Source organism: Oculina patagonica, chromosome 5, assembly GCF_052425735.1.
Source record: "Oculina patagonica isolate OP01 chromosome 5, crgOcupat, whole genome shotgun sequence".
Classification (NCBI taxonomy): domain Eukaryota; kingdom Metazoa; phylum Cnidaria; class Anthozoa; order Scleractinia; family Oculinidae; genus Oculina; species Oculina patagonica.
In genome coordinates, this window is record NC_135762.1 from 15,401,474 (window position 1) to 15,429,397 (window position 27,924).

The 27,924-nt window shown below is 37.7% G+C and overlaps 1 protein-coding gene across 1 annotated transcript; it reads right to left on the reverse strand.

Annotated features, from left to right (window-relative positions):
• Nucleotides 1–6,800: 6,800 nt before the first annotated feature.
• Nucleotides 6,801–27,775, reverse strand: LOC144652944 (cGMP-dependent 3',5'-cyclic phosphodiesterase-like). The gene is made up of 34 exons (XM_078512835.1): nt 27,535–27,775; nt 27,122–27,211; nt 24,815–24,918; nt 23,832–23,944; nt 23,462–23,511; nt 22,602–22,658; nt 22,072–22,156; nt 21,598–21,650; nt 20,963–21,037; nt 20,277–20,315; nt 19,738–19,806; nt 19,335–19,371; nt 19,063–19,165; nt 18,407–18,518; nt 15,995–16,034; nt 15,389–15,452; nt 14,675–14,765; nt 14,062–14,119; nt 13,617–13,698; nt 13,381–13,415; nt 13,225–13,263; nt 12,772–12,845; nt 12,438–12,515; nt 12,104–12,226; nt 11,934–12,004; nt 11,252–11,374; nt 11,001–11,088; nt 10,852–10,899; nt 10,553–10,627; nt 10,341–10,440; nt 9,357–9,469; nt 8,708–8,746; nt 8,155–8,261; nt 6,801–7,144 (listed from the first exon to the last, which is right to left on the reverse strand). The coding sequence occupies exons 1-34, from the start codon at nt 27,661–27,663 to the stop codon at nt 6,979–6,981; spliced, it is 2,730 nt and encodes a 909-aa protein (XP_078368961.1). The 5' UTR covers nt 27,664–27,775; the 3' UTR covers nt 6,801–6,978.
• Nucleotides 27,776–27,924: the final 149 nt, after the last annotated feature.

Here is a 27,924-nt window from a genome sequence, read left to right on the forward strand (position 1 = left end):
GCATTTCGATAGGTGAACAACTTAACAAAAACAGAAAAAAAATAAAGAAGCAAAAGCTTAAAAATATCATAGTCTTATATGAGCTCGAGGGTCTTTGAAACAAAAAGTATTTAAGGCGGTTTGTATGTTTGCCTTAGCAACCCAGCAGAATTGCTTCATTACAGGATTGGGCAGGGGAGGTAGAAGGACATCCTTAAGCCAAATTATTTGAAAAGTTTGCTCCCGGGCCCCAACTACATTTCACGCCTAAATTCGTATTGCATAACCGCCCGTTTATTGAATTGATCCGGAATACTGTACTTCAAACTTTTATGTTCCTTATGATGCCAGATTCCTCCAGAAGTTGAGCTAATACAAAACCCAATATCCCTGCAGCGGTGCTTGTTATACCGTCAACAGGAGACTCGCAGATGGTTTAGCAGTATTAATTAAAGCCTGGTTTTCACTAGGGACGAAAGCACAAGCGCAAGGATAAAAGCTCTTATTTCACCGTGAAAACGGCTTCGACACAAGCAAACTGAAGCACAAGCGCATTGCGTTTTGATGCTTGTGCTTGTACTTGCAGCACAAGCACAAGGGTCAAAATGTGTCCTTTTTGCGAGATTGCGCTTGTGCTTGCGTTGTTTGCGCTTGTGCTTGCGTCGCATGAAAACCAGGCTTAAGTGACTGTCCTTCTCTACGTGGCTCGATATTTTTGATATATTGAAAACCAGGCTTAAGTGACTGTCCTTCTCTACGTGGCTCGATATTTTTTAAGTTACCCAAAGTAAGAGATCCTAATCCGTTTGGATTTGTCTTGATTGTCACAGTGCACGTGTCACTAGGAGCACCACCCAAGACGGCCGTCCTCTGGACACGAAGAGCACTTGGAATATGTAATAGGCTATTCAAAATGAACATGGTCACATTTACAACACTCTGTGGAAATGGAACTCAAAGACTTGGGCTTTTCGTGGAACCTCTTCATCACCTACGTACGCTACACACCGAGAACGGTGGCGCTTACTTGTAAAAGGGTCATATGCCATAGAACACAGAGTTGGGTGAGTTGGAGCGTAATGTCTTTCTCAGATTCAACGATAAATTTAAGGAAGCGAGCAAAACTAGATGCATGTTTGCTGCTAACAACTTGTTTGGAAATTCCACGCTTTACGGAAAACCCTTGACGATAAGGTATTATGCGATGCAATTCGTCCTTTTACGTCATAACCTTGCACGCGCACGCTACCCACGTAGTATTCTGATTACACGTGCCAATGAGCAGATCTTAAGGTCCTTACACGTGACGGATTTCTTTTCGTTAACTCAGTGTTAGTAGCCTTCACTGGACTAGACCAGGCTGTGACAAACGTTATCCTTTAACTGAAAGAGCAGCTCTATACAAAATAAATCGATATGCTTAGTACTCCAAGTCGCAAAAAAGGCATTGTATATTATCCGACCTATAACTTAATTGCGCCAAAAAATTCCGCTGAGTTCGGTGAATCGAATATAGATAAAACTGACGGTATTCATTTGTAAGCTCCTAAGACTAACACTTTTTAAGTGATTAAGTACCTTAGTAGGTAAGGTATTTGTTGAGGCTTTTATACAATTTTCAGTAATATTTAAGGCTAAAAACTACGGTCGGGAAATACAGATAACGACAACAGTTGCTTCAGGTTTAATCGACCTTATCATTTTAAAATATATATGAAGAAGAATAGAAGATATGATATACGCTCTCTAAACTGGACTGTAAACTTATTTTTCTATCGACTACTGCTTGCCCCTAAATTCTCTAAAGTAGACCATATTATGCAATTTTTCATTATTGAGTGTGTATATAATTCAAATTTTTCATTTTGTAATTATTTAAAACAATTGAATGCAGAAGCGGAAGTGTGATAGGTAGCACAGCTTACTGTTCGTACCTTCGTAACTTTCCCATAAATTGGCTCTCTTATATTTTTTTATTTTGCCATAATTAATTGTTTTTAGCTTTAGGTTCATTTAAAACACCCAGCATTTAAAATGTAACTGGTTATATAATAAATTTGTTTACACGTCGGTAACGACAGAAAATTTGAACTTGAATCTAAGTTTAATTGAAATTGTGGTTCCGAATATATCGGTCTATTTTACAGGCTTTTCTTGGGGAAGATGAATGGAACTGTTGTTTTGTTTCTTTATTTATAAGAAATATTTAATTTACATTTATCCACCAATGGTTTTATCAACAGGTGCATAAAGATGCTTGGAGCCTTACACCCAATAAATTTGGCAAAGCACTAAAAAGCTTCAGGTCGAATTAAAATTTGAAACTTAATGTAGCTGCATGATGACCAGTTCTTAATTCTCCGGCAAAGAAACGCTGTTTTGTTTTGAAAATGTTCGTGTCAACCGATATTTTAAACAGTTATAGATTTCCACAATATAAACAGCTGAATTCGCCTGGCAAAGAATAGGTTGTGATTGATCAGTGTGTTGTCCTTTTGCAACGATATTGTTCATTTCCATCATGTCAAATGATTTATAAAAGCAACTTTGCGATGCTGCAAAGCTTTGGTTACTTTAATATGTCTGTCATCACAGCAGCAGAATTACAACTCTGATCTCCGTCTTTGATGTGAATCATAACCAATAACAGTGGAGCAAAAATAATGAATTTTCGTTTTTTGACTTTTTGTTGTGTCCATTTTGTGATGTTCCTATTTCCTGAAAAAATCCCATATTTCTAAACTTCAATTTTATCTGAATTATTAAAATCCCAATATTATCAGAAGCCTTAACACTGAAAAAACAGACTTCCAATAAAATATTTTATTTAGCTATACTGAATACATCCTGTCTTCACGTGGGAACATTATTGCTAACGTTCGTGACATAACAAAACTCGGAAATGTATAACAGCAATTGCTCTCTGTTACCACGTATGCGAAGTGCTTTCGCCCATCCGTCATTATGCAGTTAGCACGTTCACGAACCAATTTTTCTCCCAACTACAGGTACAGCACAGGTAGATTTTCCAATTAAAACTCTTTATCATTACTAATTTACTAAGTCTTCTTTATGGTTGAAAATTTGACCACGTTCGGGCAAACAATTCCACCTTTACATGGCAACCAATTGCGTAGGAGTGAGAAGCCCAAGGCAACTTGATTCTCAAGCTTTTTACCCCTAATAAGCCTCGGTTTTGAAGTGCAAAATTGTAATTTTATCTTGAAAGAGATCAAAAGGAAGTGATGACGAAAAGAATGGCCACTTTTAAGAATTTACTGTAAGAGAAGCTTAGCGTGCAATCATTAGGCATTTTTTTTATTATTAAAAAAGAACCAATTATCACAGGTAACCAAAGCGTACGAGAGGATGGATGACAAGGCGAGGAGAAAGGAGAAACCACCGGGAAAGAAGAACACCACCTGGTGCACGGACAGTGCGAAAGGACGCGCGACGAGACGGAAGACGAAAACACGCGATGACAGCACAGAACAAAAACGGACACAGGAGGAGTCATAACCACCGGAAAAAGGGAAACCAACACAATCGTCTTAGTACATCCATACGCTTTGGTTACCTGTGGTTTTATGATAGAGGCACGCATTTTTAATTGCCACTTATTCAACTTGTTCCTAGCATGCAGTGATCTAGACGCCAAAATTGTATTTTCACGAGCACTGGCTAAGTTCACGTTTCCAATGATTATTTATTTTTCTGCAGTAGAAATTTGTTCATATTTATTTTATAAAAAGAGGGCGATTGACGATTGCTTGACCAGAAAAAGAGGAAAAATTGACAAGTCCCCATACTCGTTTACGAACAAAAGGACGCATTATCTATCTCGCGAGCCAAGCAGTAAGAAAAAACCTGCCGTTTTTCTTAATCTGCGAGCCCTCATTACTCGTAAAACTATATGCGGTAAAGGATGCACAATGCAATAGTAAGTAATCACCTAAAGGAATGGCAAAACGTGGAAACATGTTTGGGGAATCATCGTGGGTCATGCATACAATTGCTCTTGACCTTGGGGACGGGAACGGTTGGCAACATTTTGTAATTATGAACTAGCCCCTCAGAACTTCCCACTTCGCTCTGTACTCCTCTAAACTTTAATCATATTGCCTCATCTCCTCGCCAATGCTGTTGAATGCCAACGACCGCCATATCGTCTTCATATTTTACGCATAAAAGGAACGAACCCACTATTTCTCTTACGCTTTCCTCACTAGGAATTAGAATAAGCACACAAAATTGTTCGTTCTTCGTGTTCTTATTTATGCATATTCCTAGCAACGAAAGCATAGGAAGTGTGTCCGTTCTCCTTATGCACTTATGCCCAGTGCAAACCCAGTCTTGCCATGACGACATTATTATGATCAGTTACTTTAATATTAATCAGAAATATTCCCTAAGAGTGCATATAACACCAGAAAACCTGAGAATAGTAGCGTTTATGTCTCCAAGCCTTTATAACGAACGTTGGAATTTATGGTGAGTGGATGAACCGTACTTCCTTATCCGGAATATCCGAGAATGTATCCCAATCTTTGCGCTACTGAGACCCCAGCGTTTTTCGCCGCGTTGTTGTTCACTTCCTCGCACAACAGTTAGAGGAAATCTTTTCAAGCCTTCTAAACTACATATTAAGTAATTCCGGAAAAAAGAAAGAAAAAATTCTGGCAAGACCTATACCAAACGCAGCTACAGGGCATGAATTTGGGCGCCGCGTAATCATCAACAACTTCTACGAATCGTTCAAACAATGCAAGACGGAAAACGATTGAGAGAAGTTAACTATATATCCATAATATATTTATACATCATTTCAATTTTACACCTATTTTCTCAATAAATAGACACGTTACACTCCGTTTTGCCAAAAACTAGCTCAGGAATGTCTTAATACTTTACAACAAGGCAGCAAAACTGAAAATTGGTACAAATAAACTCACATAATTATTTGAGCTACTTGTATCCCTGCAATATAAGGCTAACTCCTGGTCTTTAAACTGGAGCAGTGTAAGATAAGAAGTGTAAAAGAATAAACGAGAAGCGAATAAAAGAAGAAAAATATACAATCTAATACAACTATATAACCAGGATAATTTTCTTAACTGATGTTTTAAAATGATTTTAAATCCCATCACAAAACGTTATGTAATTAAGTATAAAAGGCCGGTACACACGATAGGAATTGTCCGGGGGACTTGTTGTCCCAGGGGCAAAAAGGTTCTTAGACAAAAGAGCCCATGACCAGGTCCCACTGTGTAAATTACCTTCTGTCACCATAATATCTAGTAGCGGGGACAAAATTGGTCCCTCTGACCTTCCCAATCGAGCCAAACTTTATTTGATTGCTCTCGTGTGTACAGATCGTGGGAAATGCAAGTTAATACGACCAAATAAAAGAGCAAAATAAAATAGCAAATAAATGGCAAAAACAGTGTCCCTGCAATCATTTACGTCTTGTAAACACTATAACGGATTCAAACCTAGGACAATTTTCTCGTGTGCACTGACCTTAAGGAATAAAAAATCAATTTGAATTTAAACGTCGATATCGACGGAAATGAACTCATCATAATAACGTCAATTTATATTTTTTGGCATTACGAATATTTATATACTTTATCAATTATTCTATGTGGATCAAATTTATAACCATAAAGAAACTTTTACTTCTACCCAGAGCTCATCAGTAAAGGGTCTACACATTACACATTTTGCTCATTAAAACGAAGACCGAAATAATCCATCAAAAGCGACGTTTTTTTAAAACAAACCTATGCGCGGAAAAAGGTTTTCGAAACGCAAAAGTTGCGGAATTTACATTTCTTTCTGGTTAGTTCAAGTTGTGAAAGTTATTTCCTGAATTTAATTTTTATCCAGAATTGAAATCTCACATGAAAAGAAGACTTAGGTAAACTTTTAGAGCTGCCAAGGCCAGAAAAGCCAGCTAGGCTTGTTGTTAAGCTGGCTTAGTGTTTTCTTAGCTAAAACGAATCAGGCTAAAATTTCAGGTCAAGAAGCGCTATCCGTGACGAAACTTCTCAATCCCAACGTGGTCAACATCTTGTTTCTCATTATAATATCAATACATAACCACGAACACAGGTCATGAAAATTAACGAAACGATCACCAAATAACGATTGTCTTGCTAGGAAAACAAGTTCTTCCAACTTGTGCCTTAAGAAATGTATGGGACCAGTTAAGAGAATTTGTACACTGTCATACGGGCTAAAACAACACGAGATAGGCAAGTTACGGAAAGACTACCGCGTCTTCACATTTTTTTTATTTCTCCCGATAGTTTGATTTTTTTTACTATTTTTTTTATTGTTTCTGTTTTCAATTTTTTTAATCACGAGGAACATGAAAATGCCCTCTAATTCTGTCATAAACTAGTCGTTTGTTTGCCAACAGTCCATATTCATTCAGTAAACTGATTCCCAGAATCATGTACAACGCAATCGTTAAATAAATTTCAATGCTTATCGACTTGCTCTTGACTCTCTTTTTTTTTCTTTTGTACTGTCAATTGCTCGAAACAGCGTTCCGCTTAACTCGCCTCAAAATCATTTTATTATTATCTGCTGGGATTGATAAGGTAATATGACGCCTGTCTAACTGAAGCTTCGAGCGCAGACTTAAGGCCTGGACACTAGCGACAAACGACAAAGGAGGCACGCAAAGCAAAAAACACCTCAAATTGATGATGTCACCAGTGAAACACATGACAAACGACAAGGGAACAATGACAAGCAAATGAAAAGGAAGAACTGACTCTACGTATGTCATGTTGTTACGGATGTCGTATGTCTCTAGTGTGAACTAGGCCTTATTTAAGAGCCAATGACCTGCTATGAAAACGAGACAACGCTCGAAACGACACTTGTTTGAAATCTACCTTACCAACGCCAGTGATTAAAGGCTTATTAAGCGTTCTGCTGAATCAGTTTGTTTGAGAAATAGATTTCAAAGAATGCGTCATTTTTATGTTATGATGAAGGCATTCCATTCTTTGCCATGTGAATTTCTCTGTCGCCTGTGGCCACAGGTCTGTATACATAGTCGCCATCTTCCTGTGCTTTCTGCCACTTCTCTCTGTTGGACAGAACTGTGTCTAAAACAACTTGAGTCTCTGGCAGCAGTGAAGACAACAGCCTGAAGGGGTACAAGTTCAAACACTTTTAGTACAACAACAATTCAAAGGAAAAATTTCAACAATGCAACATTATTACGTGTCAGTTTGTTAAGTGTGTTCTTCTAATGTAGTATAAAGTTATTCAGCCCTAAATAATGTACAGTTGAACAACGAACTCGGGAATGAGGAACTCCCAATTACCACGAACTCATTTTCCCCTTCCAACAGCTGAATTTGATGAAAATTCACTCTAATTTGACGAACACTGAAGTCCAATGGAAAAAGTGCTCTCGTGATTTACTGCGGACATCTTTTAATATCCAACTAGGCACAACATTACAGCGATAAATTTTTCGACATTTGGTTGTAAAGATAAGTGATCTGATAAAAGCAGGTTTGTAAAGGATTGTGATGTATATTTTACAGTGATTCAATCATCCTTCGGAGCCCAACTGAAAGAGTTGCAAGTTTTAGAACAGCAAGACAACCTGAATAATCACAACTAAATTGTTGATTGCACCAGACGTTCTTTATACCCCAGTTACAGGAACAACGAACATCGAATATATAACGAACCAATTTTTTGACGGCCAGCTTCATTTTTAGTTTATCAGGGTTGCAATAGGGAGAGAAAAATAACTTGAGAAAGGGAAACTGTCAAGAGCTTTAAAGATGATTTCCAGTCCTTACTGCGCAGACTCAGGGTTTGTTTTCATTTTTGTTTTGAATTCGTTGAAACGTTACACTTCGGTGATAGCGTACATGAAGATTTTTAGTTCGCCATTACGGATCGTTTCGTTCAAGAATTCACGATGAGCTCAGTAAAACGTCCGTTTGAAATACCGTCGAGCTTCTTTTACTCGTTATTATTGCTTTGCAAGGATATCTAGCGTTAATAATGAAGAAAAAGGAAAGTTTTGTCCCGGAATTTTTTATTTTTGCTAGTAAACATTCTTCTGTTTGTGAGACTCACAAACATTGCAGGCGGAGATTGCGCAGTACGGACTGGAAATCATCTTTAAGCCCTTACCTGTATACAGGAAGTGCAATTGCATCTAAGAAGTCGATTTGAAGTTTAGGAATACACGCTCGTTCTCTGTCCATCATTTCCATCGGAGTTATTCCCATGTGCTTTTCCTGCAAATACCAAAAGGGCATTAAGCACAATCTCATGAAACATAGCAGTAAAGTTTCCTACTAGAGCAGTTTTCAATTGAGTGTCGTAAAACCAAAACCAAAGTAATCACTCTGGCCAATCACAAAGGACGTAGAGCAACCCATTGTCCAATCAAAACTCGAAGCAACAACACGAAGCGCGGGAAAACTTGAGCGAGCAAGTCACGATTGGTTTTTGTTTTTGTTTTTCTGATTGGTTGGGAAAGTGGCGCGAGATTTTTAAGCCAATCACTAAGCGTAGTAATGCAAAACCAAAGCAAACGCAATTTACTTTCGACACTCAAGTGAAAACCGCTCTAACACTTTATCTTTATCGTGAAGAAAAACGAACTCGTGAAAGCGATGCCAAGTTCTTCATGTAGAAAAATAGCACATAAATCTTTTGAATGAGTTCAAAGAGATCTTACCTTATCGCCTTGCGAGAAGAATTCCGTATATATTAGGTCCTGTGTTTAAGAAAGAAATTAAAAGAATATATGAAAATAGCCATAGGGGTCATGAGTGGTCCCTCAAAATGTCGCAGTGCTCGCAATGCTTGCAAAATTTAAGTGGGTGCTCGTTTGCTCGTGCTCGCACATTTTTGCAAGTGCTCGCATGCTCGGATTTTAGTGGAGGTAGGTTTTTGAAAAGTGCTCGTTGCTCGCAAGGCTAATTTTTGTCAATGCTCGTGCTCGCAAAGAAAAACGCTGTGCTCGCATGCTCGCAAAGACCATTCGATACCCCTAGCCATCATGCCAGATTTCAAACCTGAATCGGAAAGAACAGAATAAACGTAGCCGGCCATGTTTAGCACCTACTAACTGTTGTTTAGTTTTAGATAAGTGGGCGCAGTTGTTCAATGGCATCAGATTATCATACACGTTTTGTCTGGTCTGCTTTTCAAATGGTGGGTGTAAAAAAAGGCTGCGAATACAGCCGCCTCTCCGCGCTCCAACCCGCTTGTTGCATTCGCAGGCTAGTGCAAAAACTGATCGCGAAACAGTCAAACTACACATTTATAGCTTTCGTTGAAACAAAATAAAGGGTTGGAATAGCTAGCACACCGGTTTGGCTTACCGCTGTTCTTCTCGTCCCCTCCCAATTCTTGGTCTGATCCGACAAATCACTGGCCGTCATCATGAGAAAGAGGAGGAGAGTGTGATGATCCTTGGAATTACCATTAAAACCATCTGGAAACAAATGAAGAGAATTAGTAAACAACATTCGGGAAGCAGCCCTCGCAAAGTCTCACACGAATGCCTCACTATCCTTTGAGAGAACATACAGCACCCGGGGGGGGGGGGGGGTCTTTTTTTTTTGTGGGGGGGGGGGGGGGGGGGGGGTGTTGGTTTTTTTTTTTGTGGGTTTATTTTAATTGAAGGGGGGGAAAAAACAATACAGCATCACAAACAATGCCCCTAACCCCCAAAACAATAGGAGGGGGACGTAAGGGTTTGCGGTGATGCGGTCAGTTTGCGGTAATCTTAATTTTAATCTGCGGTATTGCGGTTTTACAAGACTACGCGGTGTGCGGTTATTACAAATTTTAGGTCGTGGTAATCGGTGAGAAAATTGTCTGCGGTAATATGAGTCTCCCATGTTTCCACTAGATCCTTTCACATTCGGTTGTCTTTCTTCAGTTAAACAAGCTTGAGCAAGTGTTTTTCTTTAAATCAGGGTTCTTTGGTTTGTAATTGCAGTCTCTTCCAGTTAGTACTTGTTGTGTTTAACTGTTTCGTTTATCCAATGATACGTTGACTTGATTATCCAGTCTTATCTACCGTTGCTGGTCATTGAAACTGCGGTTTCGGTATTTTGGTAAAATTTGATGCGGTTTGCGGTTTTGTAGCGTATCTCTGTGCGGTTTTGCAGTTTTCGGACCGCCCTTACGCCCCCCTCCAATAGCAACTGCTACACTAGAGGAACAGTAGAGTTACAAGCTTACGAGAGCTGCCATATTACTGTAACAATCACAGTATCTTATTTTGACCGGTTTCTGATAAGAGCCTCGGGCATTATATTAACCACAAACACAGGGGAACATTTGACCTGCCAGCTCACCTTCTGCCATCTTTTTAATGTCTTGAAGGATTCTTAAGTGATGGGCGAGGTCTGTGGCTAGGATGATGTCCCGTACAAGAACGGTCACTTCCTCAAAGTCCTAAAAACAAGCATAAGGAAAACTCAAATAATAATAAAAATTTAGATACATTACCTTTTCAAACGTTAAGGCTAATAGCACAGCTATACGTAATTGGCGAAAAGCATCGTACCTTGCCGGTTAAATTTTTGAAAATATTACATCCTTCTGAGTTGAGTATACACATGGTCTGAGCAAAATGGTGCCTCTGTAAACAAACATACAAACAAACAGAAAAATGTTACAAAAACGAAAGTAATCTTTTGATATTATTTCACAGAACGAGATCATGCTACAAGGTCACCCTTCCTTTGTATTTTGACTCGTTTTACGGGCTCGCCAAAATACTGCAAAACTTGTAAAAATATACAACGATACTACGCACTAAATGTCCAAAAAGTTGTAGGTAGTAAAACAACTGATACTGCGTACCTCCAACACAGATCCTTTTGAACTATACAGCGCCGCAAGCGTGGAACCCTAGTTATACAAGCAAATATAGAAAACAGGTAAACAACACCAAACATTGAACCACGAAATTGCTCAAATAGCAAACGAGAAAACCAGGATGGTCTACCTACTGAGGAAACCTGAAAGGAATTTGTGGTGCCCCTGTGGTCGATATCATGGCACAGGCAGGCCACGAACAATGCCAACATTTCAATGTCTCTGCAGTGATAGAAAAACAAAATGTCAATGAAGAGTAGAAAACGGTAAACAGAAATTTCCGGTGTTTTACAAGTAGGGAGCTGTAGCGAGTCAATATTTAGAAAAGAAAATTCTTGGAAGAGCAAGTGAGAGTTCTCTCGATCAGGTGCATTTCTGGACTAACCTTAAGTAACTGCTAATCTTTGCATTCTTGTACAGAAGGTAACAGAAGTGTGCAACAGTAAATGCGTGACTCCAATTGTGATAAGGAGGGTTTCTGTAACCTTTTCTAACCATCAATGAGAACCTGCAACCAAGGCATGTTATTAGTACATTTTTACAGTCAGTTGTCATAAGAGACTTCCCATAAAGTGTTTTACATTTTGTGCTTTTTAATGTTTTGCGTTCTCTTTTCATTTTAGAAGAGAATTCGACTAGGGAATTAGAATACTAACGGCAACAATTAATACAATCATCTCCTGGAAATCAAGACTTGAATTTTTTGGTTATAGTTATTTTTGTTTTTTTTTTTTTTTTAACTAACACGCCTCTCGCCCCCACCCCCCCCCCCCCCGGATGGGATGCTAGTCCATCGCAGGGTTACTCCCTCCCCGTCCCCTTTGCATTTATACTGCAAGTACCCATTTATAGACCTGGGTGGAGAGAGGCATTCGGAGAGTAAAGTGTCTTGCTAAAAAGTACAACAACCCCAGCCAGAGCTCGAACCCGGACTGCTCGATCTGGAATCCAGCGGGCTATCCATTAGGCCACCGCGTCTCCCTTTCTACGTTGGTAGGGGGTTGTGGGGGGCAAAAAATTACTCAATTACCAATGCAAAAGCCTTACAACAACAAAAAAATCCTTACCTCACTATTACTTCTCGGGGAATTTTCCATTTCTCTATCATTCCAAGGTCTTCAAACATGCAAAGACAGGCCTACAAAGGGAATACATTATAGGATATTAACAGGTTAACCAACTTGCAATTGATCGTTTTGATAAATAAAAAATTCAACCTAGCAACTATAACACCTACCGGAATGGTGGCATCCGGAATAATGGTTCTCGGCGCACACGTGAAAAGAGTAAATTGTGGGTGTATTTCTTCTGTGGTGCAAATCGGTTTATTAACTAGGGGAACCACTTCAGCTTGGGTGACCTTCACGGGAATTAGAAAAAAAAGTAAAGAATCAATAAGAAACCGATGAAAGATATGCATAGAACACAGATGGACAGTCATGTCATTCCAACTCCAAGACAATTTATATGACGGTGTACGTAATACCAAGACTCCTGACATGTACTAAGCACTTAGACATTACTTTTGCATTTCATGTAAGCTTCACTCACAGCTCTCTTACAGTACTAACCGTCATGTGATATATCATCATTTCGCTTGACAGTCGACTTCTGAAAGAGGCATCTGTGGCATTCTTGTACAAAAGTGACTGAAAAGAAACGGAATATGAGATATAAAGGCCACTGTTTCGAGTTCTGTCGCATAAAAGACATGCAACGTCACATGAAGAACGTTTTCGTTCCAAAAAAAACAATTTTATACTATTTTTGTTTATAACTTATCCTGTTCATCCACTAACAACTTGAGAGATATGAACCACTTAGCATAATTCACCTAAACAATGCATTGTAAAAATCAATACTGATCTCAAACATGGCATACCATCTAAAGTGTCAGGAACTTACATGGAAAATGCTCACACCACAGTAGATGGCAAATGCACTGGTGAGGTCTTCGTCAAACTTTGTGAAACAAGAACCTGTGAAACAAAAACGCTTTTAATCGTTTTTTTCATCACTGGTCTCTAAATATTCTGCATTCTGTTTTAAGAAGCAAACATGCTATAACGTGTGCTATTAACCTTTTGGGAGATGAAGGGTTCAAGAGATTTTAGATTCTCCTCGCAGGTTTTTATTAATAGAAATGACCATTTCAGCCTCCTTTAACATGCAATTTTAAGCCTTAGAGGTGTCCACTTTTCACTTAATAGAGTTATAATCTAAATAAGGGAAACAAATTTTGGAACCTTGGATACTGTATTGTGTAGAGTGTCCACTCAATGCAAGTTTCACTGTTCTGGGTAATGGAAAAAAGGTGACGTTTGATGAAAATATATATATAAAAAAAGATTAACATACCGTTTATCTTGTTGCATAACTGGGCTACTCCAATCACCTCTGCAACGACAACGAAGGTAAATGAAAACCGACGTTAATAGATAAAGTCACAGGACCATTTCCCAACCCTAATGGTATAATACTAGTTTCATTTGGACTGGGACAAACACAACTCACCCTCTTCATCTTTAATTGGAAAGCACAATATATTTCTGAAAACAAAATTGAGGAATAAAAATAGTAAGTACCGGTACTTCTTGCTGAAGAAAATAGAACTATTTTATTCAGTTAAATGATGGTTAGCATGTTCTAATTGTTTGACTGCCATTCAAAATTTTGCAAAACAAGATTAAGTGTAAGACAAGTTGTGGTAAACGTCTACACGAATTAGTGATGTGAACATTAACTTCTACCTTGTTCTGAAGCCGGTTTTCTCATCGAGACCTTTATAGAACAATGGATGACCATATGCGTCTTTTATATTGAGCATCTTTCCTAATAACAACGCAAAAACGTTACTGAAACAAATGGCAAAACAGAACACATTTCCCTTCCTTTTTTGATGCCTTACAAATGGAACATGGCCAATTAGCAATACTGATGAATAAGCCAAACCAATAAACAGTGAAATTAAATTGGGGGAGGTGGGGGGGGGGGGGGGGAGGGTTGGAAAAGCTTCATTCTATATAGCCCACCCTTTTGGCTTTTCGGTCGTGTATTATTGTTTTGAAGTGATAATCTAGGCGCAAGTGTATTAAAACAATTAGAAACGGCGCAAAGCCAAGCGGGTGAATATGGGCCTTTAAAAAAGAATGGCGTACATTGTGTATTACTGTATTATAGACGGCATAATCATACCTGTTGTGGCAACATGTCCCACTATTCCTTGTGTAACAGGAATTCTTACTTCCGGCTCCTGCGTAATATGATATAAGTCAAATTTAAAATTGTGTCTTGGTTGTGGTTTTTTGGTTTGACAGAGAGAAAAGAGGTTTCTCCCATCATCTCTGTTCGCGTGTTTTTCCAGGGAGCAGTCTGACCATTAGTACAATGATAATTTCTGTGATAAAATTACAGATGGCTAACTACGTCGCCCACGTGTGTTTGTTAGCAGCTCATGCCATGTTACATTTACTTCCATCAGTTTACCAAACGTCAACCTAAAACGTTCCAGCGACAATTCAAATAGCGAACAAAACCAAACTAATGCCCACCTACATTGTACTAATGCCGATCTGCAGGTGAGCGTTTTTACCCATAAATACCAGGTTTCACAGTGGAACCAGTGTGCGTTTAGGACAAACTCCTAACATTACAAAAAAATATATATACCTTTGCGTCTTTGAAGATGTTTGTGGCCCTTTTATCCGGAACAAGTAGATTTTCCAGGTATAGACAATAGAAGCGTTTAACGGTAACTAATATAATAGTAAGGTGCCTGGCCTCAAAGAGATTTCTTATTCCCACAAACCTTTCCCTTGTCTCCATCTGAAGGAATTTCTCCATCAAACACCTTTGCAACAAGTTCATCTCTTTCTTTGTCCCACAGAAACAAGGAACACCTTCATTTATGAAAGAAAAGTCGGTATTAATTGGCACAATTATTTAATTACAGTACAAAACGGTTACTGACAATCGAGGTTTGGCGGATGTTACAAGTCAAACCTATTTACATGCTATTTACGATTAATTCAGGATTAGTTTACACTGCCTTTCAACAAAGCGATTTTCGATTGTCTTAAAACCAAATTCAAAGTAATCACTCTGGCCAATCAAAAAAGATGCAGCAAAATTAAAATTTGAAACAAATACACGTAGCCGACAAGAAGCACGGGAAAACTTGTGTATTTGAATCTCGATTGGTTTTGGTTTTGGTTTTATTTCTCATTGGTCGAGAAAGTGGCGCGAGTGTTTTTAGCCAATCAGTAAACGTAGTAACGCAAAACCAAAGTAAACGCGACTTACTTTCGACACTCAAGTGAAAATTGCTCAGACTCTGAAAGTCAAAGCCCAGTTAACGATAGCGCTTGGCACTACTGGCACTGTTTCCTGACAAGTCCGCACGATAATTGACGGTACAATGTAGCGTGAAACATAACCATTGGTTGTTGTTGTTTTTTAACTTCAGATTTCGTACAGTATGTTAGTAAAAGGCCCGGGAAAGGCATACTCGTGTTCAGTTTACCTTTCAGCATTAGTCAAATTGCGGGCTTCTGTCATGATTTCACTTAGTAAGACACTTACATCATCTGCAACGAACAACAGTATATTAATATGTAAATAGTTACTATGTGATGGTCTTAAAATGAAAGAAATTGGAGTAAAAAGAAGTAATCCGCCCAGTCATTTAGTACACTATTTTTTTATTTAAATGCCCCTTTTTTAAGAACGTCGAGGCTGAAAAAAGGCCAAAATTTAACAACATGTAAAGAACGTGCCCAACGCTGCAATTTGGTTAAGAACAAATTGTATTTTCCTATTTGTTGTAAGTGACAATATGTGTATCTTTATTCATATCCTGACATGAAACCAACATTGTCATCACTCATTGGTAAGGTGAACATGTACATTAGGTAAGGAATGAATCTACTGCAATACCACTTTGTTTTTTTAAAATTTTAAGAACAATTTAGGTTCAAATCTTCGTAAAAGGTAAGAACTTTCAGCCTCGGCCGAAAATTAGACGTTCTTATATAAAAAAGAGTGTAAACAAGTAATTTTTCATCTTGCCCGACCTTTCAAGTTAAGAAGTACTAATTAGTATAACTCTTTTTAGAATGTATTCTCTCACCTACAAGAGTAAACAGGTTCTTGGCAACCTTTAGTAAATGCTAGATGGTAGAAGGAAAACAATGGATCTTAATACAAGTATTTAAATTTCCCGGGAGACAACGGCGCCGTTTTGTAGACAAATGTACTTAAAATTAAAAACACGATAACAGATTTCCTAAATCTCATCAGAAAATCATTTACTCTCATCAGAAAATTATTTACTCAATACGTAAAGTTTGAAATTTAATTTTATGAAAGTTATTTGACATCGAAATCACTGAAATTACAATACATTCGCCTTTTTCAAAATGGCGTAATTTACTGGCACTCTGACTTATCTATGGGGGCCATGTTGCAGCAAAACGTCCCCTCGTGTGTAATAACCCCACTCCCTCCCCCCCCCCCCCCCCCCGCGCTTAAACTAGAGAACAGACGTTTTTGATCCATAAACGGCAGGAGGAAGGCGAATGTTCACATTGTTACTTACAAAAAAAAAGTTAGAAAGCCTTCGTCTAAGCGCTCACAACTTAAATTTATGAACAAAAAGTCGCTAATACGCGCCAAAGACGAGAACGTTCCACTTTCGGTTGCCATCCGTAGTTAAAAAACGTCTACTAATACTTTTTAGGGGAAGTTTCGCTGCAAATGTCGCTTTTACATTTTCCTGTGCGTGTAGACGTTGGGACTATGTTCCATTTTCATGTACATGTAGCTGTTAAATGTCCCTGAAACATGTCCTTTCGTGTTTCAGCACGGTGAAAGTGGAGACATTTTGCAAAGGCTTAGACATAAATATCCCGAAAAATGCTCTAAAAAAATCTATCCGGAAATTCCCAGTTTTTCCCCTAAAAATCCCTCAAAAACTTTCTAAATATCCCAAAAATTTGCTAAAAATCCCTAAATATCCCAAAATTTTGTCTTTCTCGAGTGACACTGGGCTCATCTTCAATAGAAATGGCCTCACTTAGGGCCTGTTTACATGGAAGGCGGGTGCCCCGGCTAACCGAGTTACCCGGCTAACCGAGCTACCCTGGGCGAGCCAACTTTTCATACGTTTCCTAAGAAAATGTATTGAAGCCTTTACATGCTAGAAGGGTAACCCGCCTTGCCGGGGCACTCGGTCTACTTGCCCGGGGCACCCTTCTAGGCGGGATAGCTTTTTGCCATGTAAACGGTTATGCCCGAGCTATCCCGGCTTGCCGGGATAAGTTTTCGCGCGTGTTTTTAAACAAAATTTGAAGTTAATGGCATAAAATGTATAAATTCTGGCCTCAAACAGTGTTATTTGATCAAAATTAGTTTTATCAGTCGGCTGGAAATATTTCTTTGAGCAACAGCTAATTAATTCGAAATTTACGTGGAAATGATTATCCTAATTCACGACACAACAAATTTAATTTCAATTTGGTGGCCAAATACTGTTGAATTTCGATTGAATTTCGTCACAAATGAACGCCGTAAATTTCTGAGAACTTGTACATCAAATTAAAATAAGTTTGAAGACGAAAAGCCTTGATTATTCAGTAAAAAGTCATATTTTTCTTCAATCATTTGGAGCTACATTTTTCCATGCCGTGACACGCTTCAATGACGCTGTCTCATCTCGGGTAGAAGGGTTGTGAATTCTGCATGTAAAGGCGGGCTAGGTTTAATCCCTTCTAGCCGGGTAACTCGGTTAGCCGGGGCACCCTCCCTCCATGTAAACAGGCCCTTAGGGTGCATTAGAAATAGGAAACACCGCTGCACAGTTATATTACAGTCTAGCAGTCACTTATAAGTAAAGGAGGGGACAAAAATTTTATTTCATAGGAATTTTAAATAAAGCGGCGAAGTAAATAGAACAATTTTTCTCTTAAACCATCTACAGTAAAAATCCCCCACAAATCCCATTTGTTTCTAAAAGTCTCCAAAAAAAAAATCCCCCACAAATCCCTTTTTTTTTAAATCTCCAAAAGTTCTAAAAATTTCATGATGCTCTAAAAATCCTAAAAAATATCCGGCTTTTTGTGTCTTGGCCCGGGTGAATTTGGCAGGGGCAGTTTTTGGCGGGAACTGCGCGCGCAGTGCGATTGGCCACTGTGAGACTGGTCACGATCTTCATGTTTCAAATCTCTACGTGAACATGAACGAACAATGTGGTTTTGACATGTTTTAAGCTTCAATTCACCAAATCATGAAAGTAATGAAAGATAGAGTCCCTCTCAGGTAATTTTAAAACAAGATAGAGGCAATAACTGCAGTTAGAGTCAAGCGATCATACGATATGTAGACACATTATTTTCTGCAGCGAATGCCGCACGTGGATGTACATGTACTTCTGTTTCATGTTACTTTTGTTGTTTTGTCGGGAGTAAGGTGCGTCTGCCTCTTATTTTTATCACGTTTTGTATGTATACAATGTAGTTGATGGAGATATCTAAATCTAAATCACCTCTTGTTGCCTTTTAATCACCATTTCTCTTTCCCATTCTAAAGTGTGTTCTACATTTGCCGCAATATTCTCGCAGCAAAAGCAGACATTTTCTTCGTCAAAGGAGGAAAACCTACGAAACAAAGGAGAAACAGTCGGCACAGAATTCTTCCTTCACTTTATAATATCTTTGTTGTGAAAATGAAGAACTTAGCAACAGATACTATGCATGTTGTTTGGCTATAAGCAAAAGCTGCATGCTACATGTACATGCTACTAATTAAATGGTTTAGAGTACTGGTGTAGTAATAAGGAGGTCCTGGGCTCAAGACCTCTACCCTATCACTAGCTGTAATTGATCTCAGTACATAACAACGATAAACATGCATTTTTAGCAGGGCTGCAAATATTTTTTTTTCACTTGAAAGGACACACGTCCTACTAAGACACCATCTTGGCGAAACAAAACAAAATTGTGGTCGGACAAATTTTTATTCATGATTGCCGTAAAATGATTTACGATCAAGAAATTCTCCGGACATCATGTCCAACCACACTTGGAATTTCGTCAGACATTAGCAAATTTTGGTCGGCCAATGAATGATGACCGACTGTTATTTGCAGCCCTGCATTTACATTTAACAATATCTATTATTTTATTTTTGTTACAAAAGTACCTTTTTTCAGGAAGATTTTTGTTGAAAACACACGCTACAGCTATAACAACCCCTGTCTTGAGGCTGACTATTGGAACACACAGCATTGACTGAACATAACAATCTGCAACAAATCAAATAAACAACAAATTCAACTTTTATACAAGAACATGCATGTCCCTCTCCCCCTACGCTCCCCATTTCTATCAAACAATGCCACTCCCTCGACCCCATTCCTCTCGACCTCCCTAGAAAATCAGGGATATATATTATTTTTTAAAATTAATATTCACCTGTTATTCTCTGTAAATCGTATCTGTACTTTGTGTCCTAGAACCAAAGAGAACAAACATAAAATACTGTAGATATTAAACATAATTTATGTTTTATCATACACCCTACATGTACTTTGAATCGGTATGAGTAAAATGTACAGTGGTCATACATGCCGTTCTACTAACATATCTCTACAGGAACAATTTAATTTGCTGCATGGGTTGTAATCTTGCAATTTTTTTCACTTTAATATTTTCTTCAGTTAAACACAAGTGAGAGTATGGCCTCTACTACTCAACTGCAAGTCCACTCATCAAATGGTTTCTGATTTCAGTACACAAGAGAAACTGCATCTTTAAACCAAAAATTTATATTATTTTTTAGTGTTCAGTTGTCTGTCAGACTCACTGTGCAACTTACCTTTTCTATATTACAAACATTTAATTTTCTCCTAGATTCAATGACATCCTCAAAAACGCTTCCAGAAACCTTGAAAAAAAATAAGACACGTTAAATTTTAAAAATTTTTATTTTATATTTTAAAATCTGACGGGATAAAATTATACCGATAACCTCATTGACTTAGTCCTTTGTGATTCATAAAACACCACCATTACTATAATTTTTGTTTTGTTTTGTTTTGTTTTTTCTTTTCACCCCTACATCTTTCTAGCACCTTCCTTCGGCTTTATGTACTGGGGAAGAGGAGGGGGGGGGGGGGGGGAGGGATTTGATGCAGCAACACTGGGAAATTATCATATGCATGCACTTGTAACACTTTCCTTGTCAAAGCTACATGTATTGGAATTTCTTTACATAAATGTTAAATAAATTAAATTCAGTAAATTGTTGGGAGTTCCCATGCAGATTGTCACAAAATAATAAAATTATTTACCGTACATGATTAACTGAAAAGAAATTTCTGAGTACTTTCAAAAAATCTTTACTTCTACATGTACCTCAATTCTCTTCTCGTCCATGTGATCTCTGCTTTCTTGCTATTGATTAGGAAATGAAATAGATAATTATTTTATTAATTCTCATAACCGCTTCTCTTGATTAAGTGTTCATATTGTGAGGAGAAATTTGATGTTGGTCACTCTTGGGACAAAGCGAATCACATGGAGGTGCAAAGTAACACTGTGGGATAAGCAGCTGCAGACTATTCTTTCACTTTGGAAACAGTGGGAGGGTGTAGATTATTAAGAATAAATTCTTGTTATTTTTGAAAAGTTTATCAGGATGGTTAACCAAAATAATAAATAACTGTTACTAAACATTTCTGAAATGTGCACAGCAAAAAGTTTATCAAAGCTTGTAAGTTTGACTTTACACCATGAGTGTTACAACTGGTCATCAGTACGTCGATTTGCCAGTGGAGCCTCTCACAGCCAACAGTTAATTTGGCTGCACTGATACCGGTACTTGGCAAAAATCATAAATAAAATAGACTAGATAAATTCTAAATGATTTAAATGACTTTTTTAATGATTTTTTTTTTGAAAATGATTTTCACTTTTATTTGTATATGTTTAATTAATTTAAATTATTTTCTTTTAAATAATATTTGTACATGCATGTAAATGCATGGAGCTTAAACTGAGAATAACATAAATTCTTTTACGGTAACCATGATTTTATGTACCTTGTTGTGAAGTTCCCCTGCTGTGTGATCTAGTATAAGAATTGCACTGCCTTCAGCATTGGTCTGTGTTTGAAGCTGAAATAACAGATACATGTACACATGTACAAACATGTCCTTTTATATGACAACAGTACATTATGAAATGTAATAACCACAACATAATTAGGTACATGTAAATGATTATAAAACACATTTGTAACAAAACTTTTGGAAAATCAGCAAATTAGTACTTGCCCACTGCAAGTCACTTGCAAATGTTTTTTTCTATATTTTGAATGATTTGACCAATCAAAATTCAGTAGTTTAAAGGGCCTGGTGGGTTTGGTGGCATTGGAGGGTGAAAGATTCCATGCTGGGGGCATGTTGTCAAAACAACTCTGCAGACTGCTTCCACACCCTGATTGATTGTTCTAAATCAAACAGCACTTAAGGGGTGGTGAATGGTCCTTCAAAATATGTGTGTCGCACAAAATTTTAGCCAAATTTCAGGGGTCTTGTGATCTTGAATTTTCTAAATGGGTCTTGGGCTTGCAGTCTTGCCATCTCGCAAAGTCTTGCATTTACCATTCGACACCCCTCACTTACATTAATTAAAAAAAGGTTGATTGGCAATGAAACAATAAACAAGTACTTACAAATTCGCCTATTTTGCGTGACAAAGGTCCCACTTCCTTTTCATAAGACCTACCTATTGAAAAGCAGCACCAAGATAAATACAGTGTATTAAAATAAAGAACTGATTATTTTTATCAGATTATTAAAGTATTGTACACTTTTGCTCAGACTCCAGCCTAGGCACGTTCTACTGTACAGTGTAGCTTTTCAAAGACATTTTGTCCCATTAGGAGCTATATGTACATTTTAATATACTCAACAATGATACTGAATAGTTCTGTAGTGTACATGTCAACTGTACTCTCAACATTACAAACACAGTGTAGCTACTCAGGAATTCAACAATTTTCATTACTTGTCTTTCATCTTCATGTAGTTTATGAATTCCACATGGCATTTTTGTTTAGCTAGATCAAGTAAACAAAATTCATGGTGATTACATTCCTACTGTAAGACTAAACAATGGGTACAATAAATTATTTCAATTAACTCACTAAAGAACTCTAAAAAAGTCTTCTGCCTTTCAAATTCATGTATATATTTGCTTCTCTCAATTATATGATGATAGCTTTGAAGCATCTAGGGTGAAAAGAATTAAGATACATGCAATGATAAATATAATTTTGCTGCAAGGTATTATAGTCACTAATATCAATATACATATTGTACAATGTAGAATACCGTATATAAAATTGGCATTACTTGAAATGATTAAACTACTGCTAATCCAAGCTTTAAGTGTTTTCCAAACACAATTTTTATCTTTGTGCTGAGAAAGAGGGGTTCATTGAAAATTAAAAAAATATTAATTAACAAAAACTATTGACAGCAAGTTATGCAGCGGAGCCTAGTACATGTAAAAAAATGTAATGATAATCATATTAACATTGTAATTTTCTTTTTCTTTGCCAATGATTGGTCATACAGTCACTTAACACTGTGTACCAGCTTTCCCAGTTTTGGCAATTCATCATGAAATCATTATGGTTTCATTATTTACACAGACAGTCACTTCAATGCAAACCTGTTGTTCAGTGTAATCCAGAATGGATAGGGTGTCCTCTAAGAATCCACAAACAATCTAGTAGACAGATATGAACGTCAAATAAAATACGGTCAGTTTTAAGTTTAATGGTCACTGCAATTGGTATGAATTCTACAAATTGCATCACGTTTAATTACAGAAAATCTAATAAGTTATAAAGTTTAAAGAAAAATATAACAAATATGTGTGAAATAGCTTGGTACCTAAAACAGGCCAGGGTTATATTGTCAACATAATAAGAGAGGAAGTTGCATTTATTAAGTCAGAGAGTGCAGGAAGGCGCAATTCTAACCACAATGTTGCAGTTGTCTGCATGCTGCATAATTGACAGATTTTGCAATCTGAGATCTAAATTGAGTTGGGCACCTGCATGACAGTTAACTGTACATGTCGCAAAATACTGCTCATTATAAGGTTGCCAAAGGCACTATTATAACCAATCACATTAATTTGAGAATTCTGCACCAACAGACATGAGAATTATAAATCATAATTTAACACAGTCAGTAGTCCAGAACAAATACACACAAATAAAACAGAAGACTTACTTTAGGTGAGGCCCTGCCAGGGGGGGCTTCCGTATCGCTTGTCTAAATTTAAAAATGCCCCGTGTCACTCTTTTATCAAACTTCGCATCGCTGTCAGTAGTAAAATTGCAGGAAATCACCTTTCTCCTTGTCGGAATTTAAGTTTTTTCCAAAAGGGTTGTTGTTTGTTGCTATTTTATTTTATGCGCTGTCGGCTATCGCTACTTTTTGGGCCATGTCACTTGCCGGAACTTGCCCTGGCCGGGCCTCTTAGGTGCATTAAACAATAATCAAGTGTAGCTAGGCACCTACCGTGAAAAATGCAACTAGTTTATCATCTGTATACAGTGGTGACAATATTACTAGAAAAAAAAAGTTTAAACTGCGATAATTACATGTATATACATGTATTCTGTCATATAATTCTTTATTAACAGTGACAGTCATGTAAATGTAAACAACACAAATCAAAAGATTAAAATCTCCGAGACTCTACATGTATGTAGGTGTACAAGTAAATAAACCTATGTTTCTAAAAGAAACCTTGTGGCACGTACATGTAAGAACATGAACATCAGTAAAACGTAGGTACATGTACAGTACGTACATCTGCTACAGCCATGAAACAAGCTGAGCTATACAACACTGGGAAGTTAAAGTACCGGTAATTATTAAAACTAACCTTTTTGACCGCTTTCTGAAAGTACTCCTGCTGATGGAAGAAATACCAACAAAGGATCATCTTTGTTGTTTACAGCTGATAAAATTATTCTTTGTCTACTGTCTATTGCCTCCCTGATTAGGAATAAAATCATATAACACTGTCACTGTAAAGTAGAAAAATTTTTTTACAGTAATACAAGACCAAAAAGAAAACTAATGAATAGGACTATACAGCACAAAATTTTCAGTGGAATTAAGCTGTCTACAAGCACAGCACAATTTGGAGGTGCCAGCTTGAAGACATCCAAATCTGATGATTGTCAATTTTATGAGAAACAAGACGCCTCTCGAGAGAAACGAGACACGTCTCGCGAGACGGTGGTAACTTACATTTGAGGGGTACTGTACATGTATGTACATGTACCTCTGCTAGGCTTGGGGAATGGCAAATTCATAACTAGCAAGACCACACATTAAATATCTGTTCTAATGAAAGCATTAACACTTCTAGGGGTGGTGAATGGTCCTTCAAAAAATGCGTGTCTCGCAAAATTTTAGCCAAATTTTAGGGTCTCGTCGTCTCAAATTTTTCTTTGACACCTTCTCGCAGTCTCGATTTCTTTTGCAAGGTTAAAAAGGTCTCGAGCTCGCAGAAAAGAAATCAGTCTCCCCGTCTCGCAAAGTCTCGCACTTACCATTCAACACCCCTTCTTCTGTGGCCTCGCTAAAGAAATTGAGACTCGGAAGATGCCAAAGAAAAATTAATTTGAGATGGTGCAATAATTTTTTGAGAAGAAAAAAGCGAAGGAAAAAGAACGACGTCGAGACGCCATGAAATTTGCCTTACATACTGTAAGACATACATGTAATTTTTGAAAGGCCACAAAAATAGCCAACTAGAGTTAGTTACAGAGTTGTAACCTTCATGATCAGTACAGTGTCCGAGGCAATCTTGTTTACCGGGAAGAATCAGTTTCACTGTTATTATACATTATAAACTACCTGGAAACTCCGCTTTGAGGAATCTTAGGTGTGTTGATGCCAGCCTTTCCAAGAGCTTCAAGCTCATCTGAAATAGGACTCAAGACAAATACCATTACATCCACCTGCAAGCAGAAAAAACAACCATTTACAAAAAAATGCATTACAAGCAATATATGAATGAGTATGACAACATAGTCAGTAACTGTTAGAATCATAGAAAAATGAGTGTAAATGATCATGTCGATCATAAGGGTACCTACTGTATGATTATGCCTCTAGATTTACATTCCCGTTTCAACAATAGGACAGCATTATATCCGATCTGGACGCCTGGGTACTAGGACTAAGTGATTGATCTCTTAGCACATCCATCCATTGTAATTTGTTTTTTAATCTTATAATAATATTAGGTAATTAGCACTGAAAAGCCCCACTGGAGAGTTTTAATAAAAATTTGTATTGTATTATATCCACAAATGACCTGGAGTTGGGCATTAAGATTTGTACAGAAAATCACAGCAAGGTTCAAATGTCTTACTTTTGCCCAGCCTCTCTCCTCCCCCCTCCCTCCCCCAGTAGCTTAATATTGATGGGGGCATTAGAATGTATATCGACAAAAAATTGCACTTGCCACTAAATTGTTTTGTTGTGACATACAGGTCCTTGATTTTAGCTAATTCACAGTTAAAAAAAACTTGGCATGTAAAACAAATTTTCATCAAAATCTGTACTTTACAGTGTACTTGTAAATTGAAGAAAATTAATTACATGTTTGAAAGACTAAAATCAGTTAACAAAGAACTGGATAAAATTTTCTTTGTACAATTGTTTCTCCTATAAAATTTAAGACAGTACATTTCCAAGAGAACATGTTTTGGTGTTTTTGTCAACTCCAAACGGCATTAATTATTTAAAGTTCAAAACCCGATGGGGATATTAAAGATAATGCCGATATTGGTGATTTTTGTAGCAAATGACAATTAACAAAGATGACAGCGACATTTTTTTATTTTACAAGTCTTTTAATCCGTTTCCTCAAGCACTTCCAATTGTACAAATCCGTTTAATTGCTTCGACACATAATTAAAGACAGTAGCCTAATCCTTCCCGAATTTTAGAACAATGTCATGGCATGTTGACAATAGAAACTTTTTGTAAGCCACATACACATGCAGATTTCGTGAAAATGTTTCACAGCAACATGTGTACAGTATAGACAAAAAGTTCCGAACACACAGGTTATTTCGTTAAATTGGCCAGATTGCAATTTAAGCTCATTTAGGTGACCTATTAAAGAATATCAAAACATCTTTCGGCATCAGGCGCCTTCAAGCGAAATCTGTCTGTTCTTTTGTGAACGTTTGAAAATCGCAATTAAAAAACAAGATGGCTTGCAATTCGTGGCCAAAAGACCCCTAAGGAACGAAACTAATTGCTTATTCTATATGAATTTGCATGTCCTCGAGGACTTTTGTTTTCACAGGTTAGTTTTCGCCCTCCTGACTTCAAAGAAATATACGCGACGACGAACGCTTTTAAAAGTAATAAAACTAATCTATCTCAAGCCATCTGGAATGCAAATATCCATTTAACCGGAGGCTAACAAGACTTGAATATTTTTTTCGTTTTAATTCGAGTGTAAGCTGTTTTGACGCCTTCAAAATGTAAATTCAAAGTTCGCGTGCACGACCAAGGACAAAACATAAATCTACAGTTCTCAAATTACAATCCCGCCAAGTCGGGTATGTTTCACTGTAAATAGAAATGGCACCATTTATATAGCTTAACCAGCGTCAAAATAATGAAATTTCTGCGGCGGCCTAGGGGCGTAAACTGAGATACAATATGTAAGTTTACATAAATTACACAATCGCATTGAAAGCACTGTTCTTGCATTTTACAGAAGCGAGGCCCGTTCGCCGGCTTACGTGACGGTTCGCTTTGTTGTGAAGTGTCTGGTGAAAGGTTTTCAAATTCACGGTTTCACTGGTCTTCTTTATGTCATTTCTTTACTTTAGGATGGGTCACGAAGAAAGGAAAATTTGTTCAGCGATTGTTTTTCTAAGAGAAGCCCTCAACAGTAAGGTGCATTTCGCCCATAGGTCAAGCAATAATTTTTACAACGACCACTAATGAACGGCGCGCTTCAAGAGGAAATAAAATTTGGAAGATGAAACGATTTTGAAGGGTTTCGCAAGCCTTTAACTTTATAAAAAGGTAAGCATGAACGGAAATTTGATGAATTTACAAGTGCAGTGCCGTCTTTCAAAACGTAAACAAACTATATATTGCGGCTAGAACGCGGTGTGCGAGTTATTAACTTACCACTCGCGGTAGAAGCAGATGGATCGCTCTTTCAGCGCTTTCTTTCAACGACTTCATGTCGATCGCTAGGGTCAGGCAAGAGAGAACGTCCTGAAAAAAAATCAAAACAAACAAAAGGGTTCACTTTGAATTTCAGTCACCTAGCAATATCACGTTCGATCAGTGTAACATCACTAGAAGAGCTACAACGTTGAAATGAAAGGTATTCATTCAGAAAATGGCAAACTGACATTTATAACGGGTTGATTGCACGAGATCGCACGAAACAGCTTTCAATTTCTCCGTTTAACTCACAATTTGCGCCTGTGGAAATCTGTTACCACCAAAATACCAATGTGATGACAACCTTACAGCTGGAGTGTCTAAATAATATTCCTATCTAGGCTTAGTTTGCATTTCGGAGGTCTACTTACTTGCGCGGCTACGGACAAATGCAACGTACATCGTGTCGCTTCGCCTCTGTCACCTTCCGCGAGTTTTTTCAACATGTTTGTCAGCGACAACAAAGCTGAAACTACCATATGGAAGAGCGCAAGAACCATTCTTGGCTCAGTGTAAAATTTAAAGCCGATTTAGGCAGCCACATCGCTTTAACGCTCTCCGGTCAAGTTAATACCTATGCAAATCAACTGTAGCGGCTCATTTTCGCAAAAATATACGAGTTGAGCATATGCCAAATATGGTAAATAGCTCGCGAGTGCCCGCATGTGATTGGTTGGAGAAATTCGCGCTAAATTTTCTGTCAAGGTTTCTCCGACGGATTGTTTTTCTTTTCAATTTCCCTTCTCTGGACTTATTCGGTC

Coding starts and splice junctions, on each gene's coding strand:
- LOC144652944 (XM_078512835.1), bottom strand. CDS start 27,663: ATGGTTCTTGCGCTCTTCCATATGGTAGTTTCAGCTTTGTTGTCGCTG. Junction 23,945..24,814: donor CCTCAAAGCGGAGTTTCCAG/GTAGTTTATAAT, acceptor ATTCCTAATCAG/GGAGGCAATAGACAGTAGAC. Junction 9,470..10,340: donor CATTAAAAAGATGGCAGAAG/GTGAGCTGGCAG, acceptor ATTTGTTTCCAG/ATGGTTTTAATGGTAATTCC.